Genomic DNA, 15,580 nt, shown 5'->3' with positions numbered 1-15,580 from the left:
AATTGTGTTTGACAATGGAAACCCTTATGTTGCAACCTCTAAGAGTCAAAAAGTTCTTGCAATATGGGGATTGGGCTGAAACAGTGGAAGAAGTGCTGGACACGAAGATATATCCTCAACTTGTGTCTGATCAAAAAGAAATGGGCTGCCTGGAACCTTACCTTATGCCATTTCCTAATAGGAATCGATGTTATGATTTCATGAGGTTTAGATATAATGTTTTGAAGACAAGTGAGATCAATGAAATAAGGGGTGAGACAACCTTGGGAACGTCTGTTTGTATATTTTGCAAATTCAACAACTGTAAAGAAACGGTATTGCATTTGTTGATAGAATGCACTGCATTGAGCAAGGAATGTATGAATTGTTTCAAAAATTTGTATCAAATTTAGAAAGAGTTGATTTAGATATTTGTGGAATATGCTGCATAGCACATCGGTCTTGCTAAAGATAGCCATATTGCGCTTTCTCTCAGAGACATGCAAGTTATTCAAGTAATGTATATTGTCTGTTGTTTATTATGAACTTTCTGGATGATTTCATTATAGCGGCAATAGGCTGATTATCACAATATATTATTTTATTTATGTTTTCTGGGTGTTCTATAGGAATATCGAGCAGTGTCTATTGAATTTTCCATTTTTTTATAACTGATCGATTATTATTTTTGATTATTTGAATTTTTGAATCAATTTGATGTATTATATTCGATACTTTAAATTTTGTATTTTCAATGTTGCAAAGGTTAAGTAATAACCAAAACAAATAAATACATTTGTAAAGTTTCTATGCTCAATAAAGATTTCTTCCAAGGTTCAGAAAGGCTGACAGCATTGTTTACATCTTGTTGGAAAATTGGATGGAAAATTCCAGAGAGTATTTGCAAGTACATGTAATATTTCTGGAACTAAGATGATTTTAATGGATTCCAGTCTTACCCACCTGGATAAACATAGTGGGGTCTGCTTGTTGATGTGGGTTTGGATCTCTGTTGGTATGAAATCCATTTTCATTATTTTGATATCTTCCGGGGTGAGACCAAATCAAATCCTGGGGTCCTCTCAGCTTCATTCCTAGTTTGGCGATGTGGTAAATAAAATGGCAGTAATTCCATTTATAACATGAGTTTCTTTATAATGTAATTAACACAATGTTTACCACATAGCCAAATCCGAGTTCAGAGGTGAAGTGGGGGATGTACTTCCATCATCTAGAGGGAAATAAACCCTCCACTTCACCTCCAAACTTAGAGTGATTTACTGCAGAGGTTACTACCACTTGTGGTAAATCTGCCAAAATACAGATGCATTAATACAGACTCCAAAAATGGGGATTAACTCTCATAGTCCAGCAGTAATTCCACCAGACTGATTTGAGACAACTGCATTTGAGATTGGTGGTAATTCCATTAAACAATTGTGGAATTACCACCAAACTCAGAACTAGCCTGTTCATGCCTTGAGGTTTCCATGTCAAATTGACGTGCTGATATATAGTGAGGCAGGAGAATGTGTTTAAAGGGAGTCTCTGTCTTATCCCAATAAACCTTGCAGCAAAGATATTGCTGTAATCATTTCATCAAGGAACTCAAGCCTGTAATTCAGAATTCTGGATTTGTAATATACATAGGGACATTATCTTTATATGCAAATACCTTCACAATGTTTGTTCAATGGAAATGCCTTGAAGTTTGACTTCTACAGTAAAGCTCATCAGAATGTTCTCAAGTGCCATTATATAACAAATGGGTAGTATAGGTAATTTCTGTCTTGAATATTGGTTCATGTGAAAGCCACTTGATGAGACACCATGACAGGTACTTTGAGTAATAGGCTAGTTAAGAGTAAAGTATTGGTATTAAATTAACAATATTCTGCCCAAAACCCTTTCAGAGTAATGTCTCTGTCAAATAATCGCACTCAACTCAATAAAAAAAAAACCTTATGAGTGCCGTAGCCTAAAGTGACAATTCGTTTATGGCATTTATTTGCACAGTACAGAGGGTTACTGAGCATTCTGCTGTTATCTGTTGGCAATCACTCTTTAACAAATCTCCATTGATCTTTCAAAATTAAGTTTGGGAGGGCAGCATTGATGCAAGTGGTAATTACTTTGGCCAACATCTTTCTCTCTTGGTGCAATTCTCCTACACCCACTATATAACTCAAGCATTGTTGGAATAATAAAGTATGAGAAAGTGCTTTACAATTTAGCAGGGAGGACACCGGTACCAGAGGGTTTACCTTGAGCCAGAAATGTGACTTCCTATTAGACTTCCCAATGAATAATAGGGCTTCAGAACATGTGTGATTTCCAAGTTAGAGAAAGACTTGTAAATGGTGCTGAAGGGTCCGGCAATAACCTCGTCTGAAGGGAACACATATCCCCATCATCTTTAATGGCATTTACCCTGGTTCTATCAACCCAAGCCTTGAGATAGCTTTCCAAGAGCTTGCTCCTTTTGTTTTGGCTGAAATTGCATTGAGCTTATTTATTTACAATTTGTCATGTGCTATTTTGCATTAAATTTACTCCATTAAAAGTGTTAATGTGTCTCTGATGCAGGAGGTGGGTGGCATATGATTTTTCCAGATGTTTAATGGCCTTCCCCATGTCGAGTCAGTTCCTTGTCTTTCCTTTTCTTAAATGCAGCTTTTGAAATGATAAGACCGCTTACGAAGGCCTTAAAAGCATCCCAGTTGGTTTGTAGGGATGTAACCTTAGGATTGTTCATTGCATGAAATTCCTGAAATTGAAATTTAACAGTTTCTTTAGCTCTTCATCCTGCAGTTAAGATGGTAGAATGTGCTGTTCCTTACAGATCGGTTTTGGAACATCTAAATCCTGCACTAGCCAGACACATGTGTGATCCGAAAAAGATGGGGTGCCAATATTTGATTGGGTGAGATAGGACAAGAGACTCTTGGTGAGAAGTATAAAGTCGAAGTGTGAAAGGTCTTAAGTGTCGGAGAGCAAGCTTAAGAAAATGTCCTTTTAAGACATTCTTGTACAGTAGCCCCAGCCTTCCACTCTCTCCTTCTGCAAACACCTTCTCCGCCTCCTCCTTTGAATCCAAACATTCTTTCTTCCACACATTCCATGTTCTAATAAAACAATAGGACCCGAGGAAGGGGTGGGCATTACCAGTTGGGTAGTGACCCCGGGACGAGAGTTATAAACTCGAGCAAAGCGAAGCGAGCGCATTAACGTAGATCACCCTCCCACTTGACAAAGTGGGAGGATGATCTTCTGTCAGTGTGCTGTGTTTTCAATTACATCCAAATTAATGTCAAACAATTCCTGGGAAGTGTGGATCCCTTTAAGGTCTTCTTTAATGAAGGCAATACAGTAATTTGGTTGAGCTATCAATGGCTTCAAGGAGGCCATTTCTTCCATTACTTTGGTTAGCTGTTGACTGTTGCTTGGGTGGTGAGGCTGGTTCTGATTTTTTTTTAACTGTCAGAGTGATCAATGGAGATGTCAGTTTTTGCTATCTTGGTGCTCCCCATTTTGAGTGCTCCAGCAGCTCAGCCCCACTTCGGGGATGATGATACACAGCGTCTCATTTAGCGGTATGGTTGTCACCCTGAGCACCGTTCCAGCTCACTACACAAACCCTTTTGGATTTAACAGTGCTGGCAGCTCTAGTAGCATTCTGGCTTAGCTTGCTCACCTGGAGCTGGAAAAAAGCAGGATTCCAAAATGTTGGGTCGGGCTCCTACCTCTTTTGGAGTGATTATTCAAACTCCTGCAGACTTTTGCAGCACAAAGCATACATGTCAATTAATGAATCTTTCATAATGCGCTTAATATCAGAAGCCGGTCTCTAAGTGCAGGACCAGGATTCAAACCTGCGTTCCTCTGGGCTGTCTTGCGTTCAAGATAAATGCGCTGCCCAGAGCTATCCTCCCGGATATGTGATAGTAATATCAATCATTGTGCTTCATGCCACCTTGAACGTGGTACTAGTTATTGCAGTACATCGAAGCCTGCAATGCCAGTGTAAAAAGCCTGTAGATAATTATCTTGTTACAGGCTAGTTGCAACATCACCACTGCCCTGTAAAAAGAAAACAACATCACTACTGCTATGTAATCAGTTATCAGACTTTAGTGTGACGTCATAATGCCTGCTGCTTGAGCCAGCACAGCTCAGAATTTCAGCTGCTTCTGCAGCACTCAAAGAAATAACAAGCTTTACAAATGAATTTCTTGTAACACCGTGTAAAATTGCATTAAGCGATATGAAACTGCTTATGGTAGTATGTTTGTTGTGTGCAATGCTGAAGTTTTACTCCTGAGAGCGAGAATCTGCAGGTTTTGCTTATTTTAAAGTATACAACAAAAACGTTTTTTAGATGGATTTCATTAAACTGTCTTAAGATGTGCTGTTGTGCCATGGAGCCAGGAGAGCTAAAGAAAGAAGCAATGCCAGTTGAGGGTTAAACTCCTTGATTGGTGAGCTTAACCTGGGGAGCAGAACCATACCCTCCACCTACTGCTCACCACCCCAACCGTGTCTCTCGATCTCTACTCCGCGGCCGCCGTAGCTCGGGTATTCAAATTCTGCACTGCGCCTGGTGTGTGTGACGCAGGTGACATAGCAGCACGCTACACTCAAGGGACATCATCAACCAGATATATCCCAATACACAGCTTCCCCCGTAAAACAAACTCAACACAAAGGGCTTCTTTACGAGTTTGGTGGTATCTGGATGGTAAATCCTGGGTAAATACTGTGTGGTATTACTGTTACCGACACTCAGTCCAGCGGTATTATCAGTGGATTACGAGTGCTGACAATGGTTGTAAATCCCTATTCCATGGAGTCCTATTGGACTCATTGGTAGGTTTGCCAGTAATACTGGTGCCTGTAATAACAGCTATTTCTGCTGGTAAGGCACCTGACTTGCCTCAGCCTCATAGCAGGAGGTAAGTCGGGTACCTCACTGGCAAGCTTGTACTTTGCCAGTGTGGTAACATACTGGTAAATGGAATTACTGGCATGTAATTACTGCAACGCCAAAGTTATAATGACCCCAAAGTCCGATTATGCATGCCTTACTCGCACTCCTCGTTTCAATGCACCTCCATCCTCATGTTATTCTTCATCCTTCCTCTCCGCCACTAGCTTTGAGAAACTATTCTCTGGTCGAACATCCACTACATCATTGTTTGGTATCACTGGTTCACCACCTAACCTAGGTGTCTCCCCAATACTGTATCGCCTTTCCAAAACACCCAAACATACTCTATCTCCAGCATCACTCCTGGTTGCTTCAACCACCTCATCACCAGACAGATCCTCCACAACCATCCTTCTATCCCATTAGTTCTCCATTCTGCTTCATGACATTCAACCAATTGCCTTTGGCTCAATTTGGGTTCCTCGTCTAGTATTACAACAGTCCCAAAAACATTCACGATCCTTTTGGGAGATGACAGATGGAACCCCTTTCTCTCTCACTCTTGCATTCCTCACGTACACCTTGTCACAAACCCCAAACGGCTCCACACACACATGTCTTCTCTAATCAAACCACTTGTTATACTTCTGCTGACACATTGTCATCTCTACTGATGAGCTCATCTCTTTTGACCGTGACAGTTCCTGCAATACCCAGCCACTCCAGTGTTAATAAACTCACCACTTTCCTACCTTTCAATGGGTACACCCCTGTTGTAGAGTTCGGCATGGTGTCCTTCACTAATTTCTTAACATTCAATTTCGACATGAGAGCTAACTGATGGAACCCTGGGACAATACACTGCCATCGTTTCATGCTGCACCCACGATCTACTTAAGTAATACTCAACTGCACTCAACTGAAACTTAACACCATTGTCAGGCAATAACACTGAAGGAAAACCTTCAACCCTGAAAATGCCATCCATAAAAATAACTAGAGACTTACTGATAATATCGTCTGACCACTTCACACACGGCCACTTAGTATGTTATGTTTTTATGTTATTTGAAACTTTTACAGCGCATGGTCACCAGAGGTATATTGGCGCTAATAGAGAAAGAGGGAGGACCACCATCTATCTGCCACCACTATTTAAAATAGAAGAGTCTTTAGGGACCTTCTGAAGGCCAAATGATTTGATAATGCCTTAACCGATAGCGCAAGGTCGTTCCACATTCGGGCAGCAGCCACTGAAAAAGCTCGACCTCCGATATGCTCATGACAGTGATAATCCATCAACACGAACATGAACCTCTTCCCCTGATAACATCTAGGCAAGGGGGCTATTATATCCAAATCCAGCCTCTCCCACTGCGAGCAGGTATCCCCAGGATATAAGTGCAGCTGCACTACAACATGCAATTTATCGCTTGCCACTTATGGAGAACAGTAAGTCAGCATGTTCTCTACTTCAACAGTCACCAACATGTCTCCCTGAATCTTCTTTTCATATTCCTCCCTAGATAATCCTTGTGGGCAATTTCCCAAATGTTTGTCCTCGTGCCCTGGGGTGGAACCAACTTCTTACCCCTGAACAATGTATCACCCTACATCCACAATTCATTTGAACCTTGTCAATCTGTTTACTCACTCCAGATGAGCTCTTGGACCACCCTTCCTCCAGCAACTGAAGTATTCTCAATATCTCAACATCTGCAGCATATTCCTTATGCCATCTTGCCAACTCTAAAACACCCTCTTGCATCACCTTTGCTATCATTGACCACTGTTCCACAGGCGGTGCAACCCCACATTCCAATATGAGCCACAACAAACAGTCTGCAACTACATTAATCACGCCTGCGGTGTTAACCACAAAGAAAATGTACTCCTGTAAAACCAAAATCTCAGTGATTTGTTCTGGGAGATTTACAAATATGTTTCCCTACCAGGGCATGAACTGATGGCCTGGGATCAGTTTTTATCATAAATGGTACACTGAACAGGAAACACTGGAAATGATCTACCACCCAATGACAAGTTAAGGCTTCCCGCCCAATTGTAGAAAAATTCTTTTCAGCTCCTTGTAACATTCTAGAGGCAAAAGCCATGTCTACTTCTCAACCTTCTAGTTGAGTCACAATTACCTCCAGCCCTACACCACTCAAATCAGTAATCAACACAGTCCTTCCATGAGGATCAAACATGCTTAAAGTTGAAACTCTAACTATATTCCTTTTTATCTGCAGGCATGCCTGATCTTTCTATTCATTCCAAACAAAATTCACATTCCTCTTCAATAATTCTCGCAAAGCGGTACTCAAAATCACAAAACCTTCCACAAACTTGGAGCAATATTCTGCAAGACTCAATAATGTGCTAATAGTGTCCTTGTATTGAGGTGTTGGGGCCTTCAACATGGCATCAAGCACACCTCTCTGTGGCCTAATACCCTGATCATTGATCACATGTCCTAGGTATGATACCTGGCTAACTTTAAATTTGAACTTTCCTTTTTTATTGTAAGCCCTGCTTACCTGCGAATACTAGCACTTTCTTCAAACATACCTCATGGTGCAGAGAGTCAGTCGTGAAAATCAATATGTCATCCTAGATGCACTTAATATTAGAAATCTTACTAAACAACAGCCCCATCATCCTCTGGAAAACAGCTGCATTCGAGGCAAGACCAAAAGTCATTCTTCGAAATCTATACGCTCCAAAAGGTGTCACGAATTGAGTTAATGCTCTTGAGTGAAGATTCACTTCACTTTGATGATACAAACTAGATAAATCAATAGTTGTTAAATACATACCTTGCACCATGCAAATGCGATATCATCTCTTGTACCTTGGGAAGTGGGTGATGATCCACTATATGTTGATATTGAAAGATGTTAGGTCTACAAACATTCTAACAGCACCATCTGATTTATTTGCAATCACTACTAAAGATACCCACTCCTCAGTTCAAATTGTCTCAATTTGGTCACTTTTACGTGCTCTACCCATATCCTCATTGAGTTTATTTCTCTGCATTAAAGGTACTGGTCTCACAATGGGACAACTGGTTTTGCCACTTTCTTCAGTATTATACTGTGATTAAAGTTTTTCAAACATTCAATCTTATCATTAAGAACATCAATAAACTCCTCACACAGATCACTTTCTACCAGCATGACAGGTTCCACAGAATTTGGATTCAATATGACCCCCAAACCCTTTAGGTGCTTCCAACTCAACAAGGACACACCCTTCTTAGCAACATACAGGACACAATGTATCACTTGGTCCTTAAACTTGATTTCTACCATTCTTGAACCTAAAATTGTGATTGTCATCCCTGCATAACCTTTCGGGTGTTGATCTGGATCGCTAGTTCTGGAAGGTTATACCCTAAAATCTGGAATTTGTCAGCCCCAATAACAGTATCCTTGGATCCAGAATCTGCAATCATTCTCAAATCACACCCATCAATCGTTACCACACACCATGGGGCATCTATGTCTTCCTCTTCTACATTCACAATTAACAAGTAATTCATGCCATCTTAAAATAAATGAAAGTTATCATCTAAATATGATTATTATTATTATTATTATTATTATTATTATTATTATTATTATTATTATTATTATTTTTGTTAGATTCTAAAATAATCTTTACAAATTTAGAACTTAAAACTTGCAAAATTAAAATTATAAAACTTTAGGATAACACCTTTTACTACTTTTACAATTTACAATTTTTAAATAGCAACAAAAGCCAATAAGACTCAATCAAAGAACAATACAATAAATACTCCATGATTCCCTAAAATGCTGAGTCCATTCTTATTAAAACAATCGCAGTTTCTTAATCATAGCCATCGCAATTCCAAGAGATCCAAATCACGTTCTTTTGTTTTAAATGTATTATGTTTAAGCATGGTAACAGTCCTAAGCAACATTAAAACTGTACAATTTAAAAGTTGGACTTTGACTTATAGACATTGTGCCTCATTACGATAGTGGCAGTACAGTGATAACGGTGCCAGTAGTGATGCCGGCGCCGTTATCACTGTATCACCACATTACGAGTTCTGCTCGCGGGTGCCACTTTCCACGCCATTGACTCTACGATTACTAACAAAAAATGTGATGTTTAAGCTAATTGTCTCTGGCAAAGGCTGCATTAGCAATACTAGTGTTGTTGGTGTGATATAACATCTAAATAGCTGACCTCACCACTAGACTTGCTTCTACTTATCCTCAGTTGATTGCCACATTTGCAGCATTTTCCACATATCACACCCATTGCAGGATAATGCACATTAGTTGATATGTGATCACGTTCTCCACACGCAAAACACGCAACTCAACTCCTAACTCCTTGGAATCTGTTGACAAGCTTCCCATTTGTTCTTCACTGGACTCTAGATTTTCCTTGAGGAGTCTCTAACCTACTAATTTGCTTTGGAGGCCTTGTGTTACTATTAACACTGTTAACTTCACCCTTGAAAGCTGTTCTCAGAGTTAGCGACTAAGCCGGTAATTGTTCTGCCAATTTTGCCATTGTTACAGCCTGCTCCACCGTAAGTTCCTGTATCATAAGTAGTCTTTCTTGCAGCCTCTTGTCAGTTCTGCAGCTCACAAACTGATCCTGTATCAGACCATGAGTGAAATTCTCACAATCGCAATTCCTCACTAACCGACGTGGAGCTGCTACATACGCACTGGCTGTCTCATTGTGTTCTTGTGGGCAAGAGTAAAATAAATGATGATCCATTACCACATTAATGTACAGACCAAACTGTTCAGCCAAAGTGCACTGAGTCACCTTGTATATATCGGGTGCATCACCAACGCCTTCTCCTACTGCAGCCATTGGCAATGTCTCAAAACCTCTTCACCCTTCAATTCCCAAACTGTTCAGCAGAATCGCCTGTTTCCTCTCAGGGTCAAAGGTTTTTCCTACTATGGCAATCAGGTAAGGGTCAAACATCTTCTTCCATTGAACCCAAACGATCCCTAGCTCCGAAGTGGTGGGTTGAAAGGCAGGCAGGGCTGGATAGTGGCTTCCATGTTCTTCAACACAATTAGCTAATAGAATAAATTAACTTATCAAATTAAAGCAACAAGCCAAAGCAACAAGTTAAAACAACTTCTCGCAGCTCTATACAGGCACTTCATGGCACAGCTCCCCTCCAACTCTTACAGCACTATTTGCTTTCACTTGACAAAACAAAGAATAACTGCACACTGCAGTCTCTGCCAGCGCAATGCATCCCCACACTACAAGACCCAAGAGCGCTTTCACCAACTGTTTCCTGCCCAATAAGCAGGCGTTTTTTCCCTTCTCAGCTCAAACACAGCAGATGGCACATTGCTCCTGAAATCATGTCAGAGAGTGTAGGTCATCCTGCACTCAATCCCGCTCATCACCAATTGTTAAGATGCGCTGTCACGCTATGGAACCAAGAGAGTGAAAGAAAGAAGCGACGTTGGGTGAGGCTTAAACTCCTTTATTGGTGAATTTCCCCTGGGGAGCCGTACCGTGCCTCCAACTGCTGCTCACCATTCTAACCGTACCTCTCAGTCCCCGCTCAATGCCCACCACAGCCCAGGTATTCACATTTCTGCACTGCGTCTGATGCTGAGCAGCGAACCTAGCAACACCTTGCTCCTCAGGCACGTCACGGATCAGATCGATCTCAATACAAACTGCTTAAAAATGTATTTAATTTTTTCATCCAAATTCTATATTGATTGTGTGTATCAGCAAATGGAAGACCTTTTACAATACATTACGCAAGGGGTCATGTATTAAAGGGGAGGACTGTGTATGGCAAAAAACTATAAGAAATAAAATATCCTCTACTGTACGTAAAAAGGATATTGAAAGTCACCTCAGTATTCTATAGTCCTTTTTCTCTATTCACGGAAATCCTCAGTGACTGCCAATAGCATGACAACTTACAGTAGAAGTTACTTTATCCTATATATTTTCACCCAATGTATTGGATCTCAATTTATTGACCTGGAAAGGACGGAAAGCTAAATCAGATCCACTAATATTAAAATGCATGACTTCATGTTGCTTGCAGATATCTGAGATGACCGATTAACCCGAGGAGTTGTATTTCTGTTGTAGCAGGTGAGCATTTGTATTAGAGTTAAGAATTGTAGCATTATTTGTTACACAATCCGACCTTCACCATGTTCACCATTTATGCACTTATTAAACTGGCTCTGTTGACTTGGCAGTCGATCTATAGACATTGTGATATGACCATATGCTACACATGCTTATTTTGAATGGTTCCATGTATGATGCTATTTCTGCCAAAAGATAATGGATTCCTCTGTAAGACCACACCACATCACATAAGTTACTATGTTAAGTTTTCGCTTATAGGTATATAAGATATACGTTCTGTTTATTAAAGATCTGTGAAGATTTGCTGTACACCGAGTATGCAGCTCTCCGAACTCGATTTAAAGGATCTATCAGGATCCATTTAAATACAGGATTTTGATTTGCTCTTCCAAGTCTGACTTGAGCTTCTTGGTTGTTCCTCATATCTCAATGGACCTTCAGTACCCACCCCATCCATTTTAACCCTTACATCAATCAATGATGCGCAACCTTATCAGTGGTGCATGTTAAATATGGTAATATTGCTCATTTTCTGAAATAAGGGAGTTTTGCTCATTGTCTTTATGCTTTTGGCAAAGAAACAGTGCTATTTGTATTTAGAGTTGGCTGAAGGAGGATTCTGTCCCCTTCCACCATCCAAGCTTGGTCTCCCCAATTTATGGGAGTTATTCCTGCCAGCCCTCCTCTCCCCTGAACTCCTGGGCTCTGAGCTACCTTTTCTATGTCTTGCTAGTGTTTCCTGTAAACCAAGCAACTGTTTCCTGTGCCGAATATAGGCAGAGGTTGCTGTTGAGTGTAGGTACCAAATCTCTCAACCATGTTAGCTTGGGGATGGTCTCAGGCTCCTGAACGGCCGCCTACCTGGTCTCTGGTTATTTAAAGGGATTGCATACCCATGGTCAAGCGTTCAAAGCCAAACTAGAGGAAATAGTGTGAGTTCTCTGAGGCAGGTGAGGATAGTGGAAACAGAGCGGGTCACCAATTGAAACACCACCTGGCAGTGCGTGTCCTCCAACTCATGCTGCATGTACACTGCCCGGCAGAAGTGACCCCACTATATTGCCTGCCATCTCCGAGCTGCTACCGAGGCCTGATTTCTTAACTGGGCACTGACTTTACCACCTAGACTGACTTCTCGGAGGTGGAGAAGAGATATGGCAGAACCAGTGCTTCTGTCCATTCTCTGTTAAAGCCTATGTTGTTGAAGCAGGTTCAAAGGCCACGATTTCCATGTTTGTCAGACTGAGCACTGATCCCCGAGCAAGGAGGGCACACCTAATTGAAGGCTTAGGTTGCCAGCCCTGATGAGATGTGACTGAATCGAAGCACTAACACCACACTGATTTCCTGCAACAACAGGCTGAACTCAAATCCATTAGGGGGAGCTAAGGTTTGGTCCCCTTTTCTCTTCCTCACCGGGGTACATTTTGGAACCCCACAAGCAGGGGAAATGCTCCAAGCATCCATGGTCCCAGCTAAGTGGGAAAGAGTGGGGCTTCAATCTGTTCTGAGCTGACTGTGGCTATAACATTGCAACCCCAACACGTCAGCTCCCTCCATCAACCTAGGAACCTGGGGGTAGGATGGCCAGAGGTAAAACTCCCACAATCAGATCTGGTGGAAGCTCATTCCTGATTGGAGGGGTCAAGTTAGATGGAAGTGGTTGCATTTTTCTGCCACGCTCTACATCGAGTCATATCTCTGTTTGTGTGCGCTTTGCTCCCTGTGCCAACCTTCTTAAACATTGCTCTCTGATTTCAATTACAGAATCATCAACTCCAGCTAAAACGCCCGAAGCAACGCATATTGATAAAATGCCAGAGGCCGCCACGGAAGCTGCAGCAGGAAATCAGGAACCCAAGATGCCTGCCATTACTTTGAATGCCACCCCACCAAAAAACGAACCTGCCCAACCAGTGCATCTGCCATACCTACAAGAGGATCCTAAGCAACCGACTGAGGTGGACGCAAGTTCTTCAAATGCATCCAATGTTGATGCTCTTGAGCGGGTCATCAAGCAACTGGAGGAGCTTATAAGAATACGGCAATCAGTGGCAGCAGCAACTTCTGCGGGCAATTCCAAAGGCTCCATTAACAACCTGGCATGCTTGAACGCCACCCTGAATGCCCTCAAAGCCCTCAACCAACAGTTCACCAATGGCCAGGAAGAGATGTCAGAATGCCTTCAAACAATATCTGAAATGTTAAAGACCATGCACAACATATCAATTGCGGGGGGCATTGGCTTCCCCGAAGACAATCCAGAGGGCAATCTGCCCCATTCAGCCCCAGAGCTGCTGGAGAGACTCTTCAGGAAACCCGGCAATTATTCTTCCAATGAAAGGCTGGACAGGAAACGAAGCAAGAGGCAGGGTGGAAGACAGAGATTTTAGGGGAAGTTTTCAAAACGCAAATTCTAATCTTTATTTAATGAAGGCTGATATCAGCGAGATGTTTGTTTAGCTACAATCAATCAATTACACGTGTATTAACAAACGAGTTCCCAGGGGTGTGTTCAATATCTACTTCTTCTTTTCAAGTGCTGCACAGCCACTCATGGTTATTGAATTTTAAATGTTGCAGTTGCAAATATAACCCCAACCCTGAATAGTTACCTTCTTCTGCCATTCAGAACATGTCCTCTTTAACATGCCAGGCATGATCACTTGGACCCATGTAAATATTTTTGGGATAAGTATACTTGCATCCTGTCGCAGCCATAAATGTACTGCTTTTAAACTGATGCAACATTTTATGTATTATTTTTTTTAAAAGTTTTATTTTTCTCCACTGGGGGCTTAACCTTTTACTCTGCTTTCTTTAAACTGTATTCCCTGTTTTTATTTATTTCATACCATAAACAACTACCTACTTAAATATGGCGCTTTCTTGCCAATAATAGAACATAACAGCAGCTTAGTACTGAAATAATCACATGTTAATGTTCCCTTAATGCAGGGTTGTCTAACTCCAGGCCTCTGGAATCCTGGCAGGTTTTCAGGCTACCCCTCAATAATATTCATGAGGCAAATGTGAATAGATTTTGAATCATTGTATGCACATTTATCACACAAATATTAATGTGGGTTTTCCTGCCTGGGCTCAAACAACACTCTCAGAGGAAGGGCCAATGCCAGGATTTTAGATTCTCCATTGCGAAGTGCCATTTTGGCACATTCTGTCCATTGCAATGGGGACAGAGTTGACAGTTTTGGCAGAAAAGGGCAGCTCCACATGCCTCGCTACAGAAGGCTCCCTTGGCAACTACCTCAATTTATATTATTGTAGCACTATCCCTGTCCAGAGTCTTCTTGGATCAAAGTCTGTGAAATATATTATTTGCAGATGGGGGAAGTGTGTCCAGCTAATCAGGTGGCCACTATCACAGGCGGAAGCTGTCAACTACAGCCTGTGTTCTCGCCATCTGAGTGCCCTCCTTGTGTGTCCGATATGCTATTTTTGCTAGGACTCTCCTTCCCCTTAAACCCTCCCATTCCTTAGAACCCCAGCATCCCCCACGCTCCCCTCCCAAGTACAGTTTTTCTACTCAGCCCATGGCCCTCCTCATTCTATCTGCTCACAGTCCTCTGCCATCACCGTCATGAAAATAGAAAAGGGACTCACGTTATCTTTTTTTCCACGGCACTGGCCTTCTGGGCTTTTCTTTTTTTTGTGGAAGATTGGGTGCGTGAAATATGTGCTAAACCCATCTCCCGTGAACAATTCAAACGTATTTCAAATGGGACCTGCTCTGCCCTGCCTTAGGCTCGAACCGGAAGTCTGTAACAACTCATGTAAGTCCAGGGCAAGGTCGTGAATGATACAGAAAACAATATTCTGATTAGTGGCAGCTTACAGCGAGACTGTTCCAAACACAATTCTGATAGATGTATTACATTACAAGGGGCAATTTGTGACAGATGTCAAACATGAGATGTGTGCATTTGTTAAGAGACCTAAATGATATGACCATTGTGCCAGGGGTGGGTGAAAATGTGATTCCATCACAAAATATTTGAACCTTTCCTCAATTCTGCTTTATAACCACGTTCTATAGTCAGATAAATCCTAAAGACTGCTGTACGGGTTGCATTAGGAACTAATGGGGAGACAGATAATTTGTCTATACTTTTTGGCTTGTTTTTTGGGAATTCATTACCTGGCTTTGGAATTTGGTGTTGACTTGGGTTATTTTTAAGCTTAAGTGTTTCTCTTACATATGCATGCTCATGATGACAAAATCGATATCAATTTGACAGCACATATATATTAGGCAGAATAGGTGTGATGTTGACCACGTGGCACAGGACACAAAGTAAGAATCAGCAATTTTGCATTTGCCACCATGGCCTTAGCAACAGAAGACACGTTGAAGGAATCTGAAAGTATTCCCCGGAACAAGAGCCAAATGTTGCACATATTTCATCAGATACCTCGGTTCAGGTTTATTACATCGCATGATATTGAACAGGTGCAATCTCGTGATTTTTCTAAAATCTCTCTTTCTGCAATCTATTTAATTTCTAAGTGTGT

At 41.4% G+C, this 15,580-nt stretch overlaps 1 protein-coding gene across 1 annotated transcript in view; it reads left to right on the top strand.

The window, feature by feature from the left end:
• LOC138520118 (uncharacterized) overlaps positions 1-13,546 on the top strand; it is a 32,622-nt gene extending 19,076 nt beyond the window's left edge. Inside the window, exon 2 of the mRNA XM_069632619.1 lies at positions 12,815-13,546. Within this exon, the coding sequence (XP_069488720.1) occupies positions 12,815-13,440 (626 nt within the window). The 3' untranslated portion in view covers positions 13,441-13,546. The remainder of the gene's footprint in view (positions 1-12,814) is intronic.
• Positions 13,547-15,580: the final 2,034 nt, after the last annotated feature.

The sequence above is a fragment of the Ambystoma mexicanum genome, chromosome 13 (assembly GCF_040938575.1).
Source record: "Ambystoma mexicanum isolate Mex_15411 chromosome 13, UKY_AmexF1_1, whole genome shotgun sequence".
Lineage (NCBI taxonomy): Eukaryota > Metazoa > Chordata > Amphibia > Caudata > Ambystomatidae > Ambystoma > Ambystoma mexicanum.
This window is presented reverse-complemented; position numbering and strand designations above follow the sequence as displayed.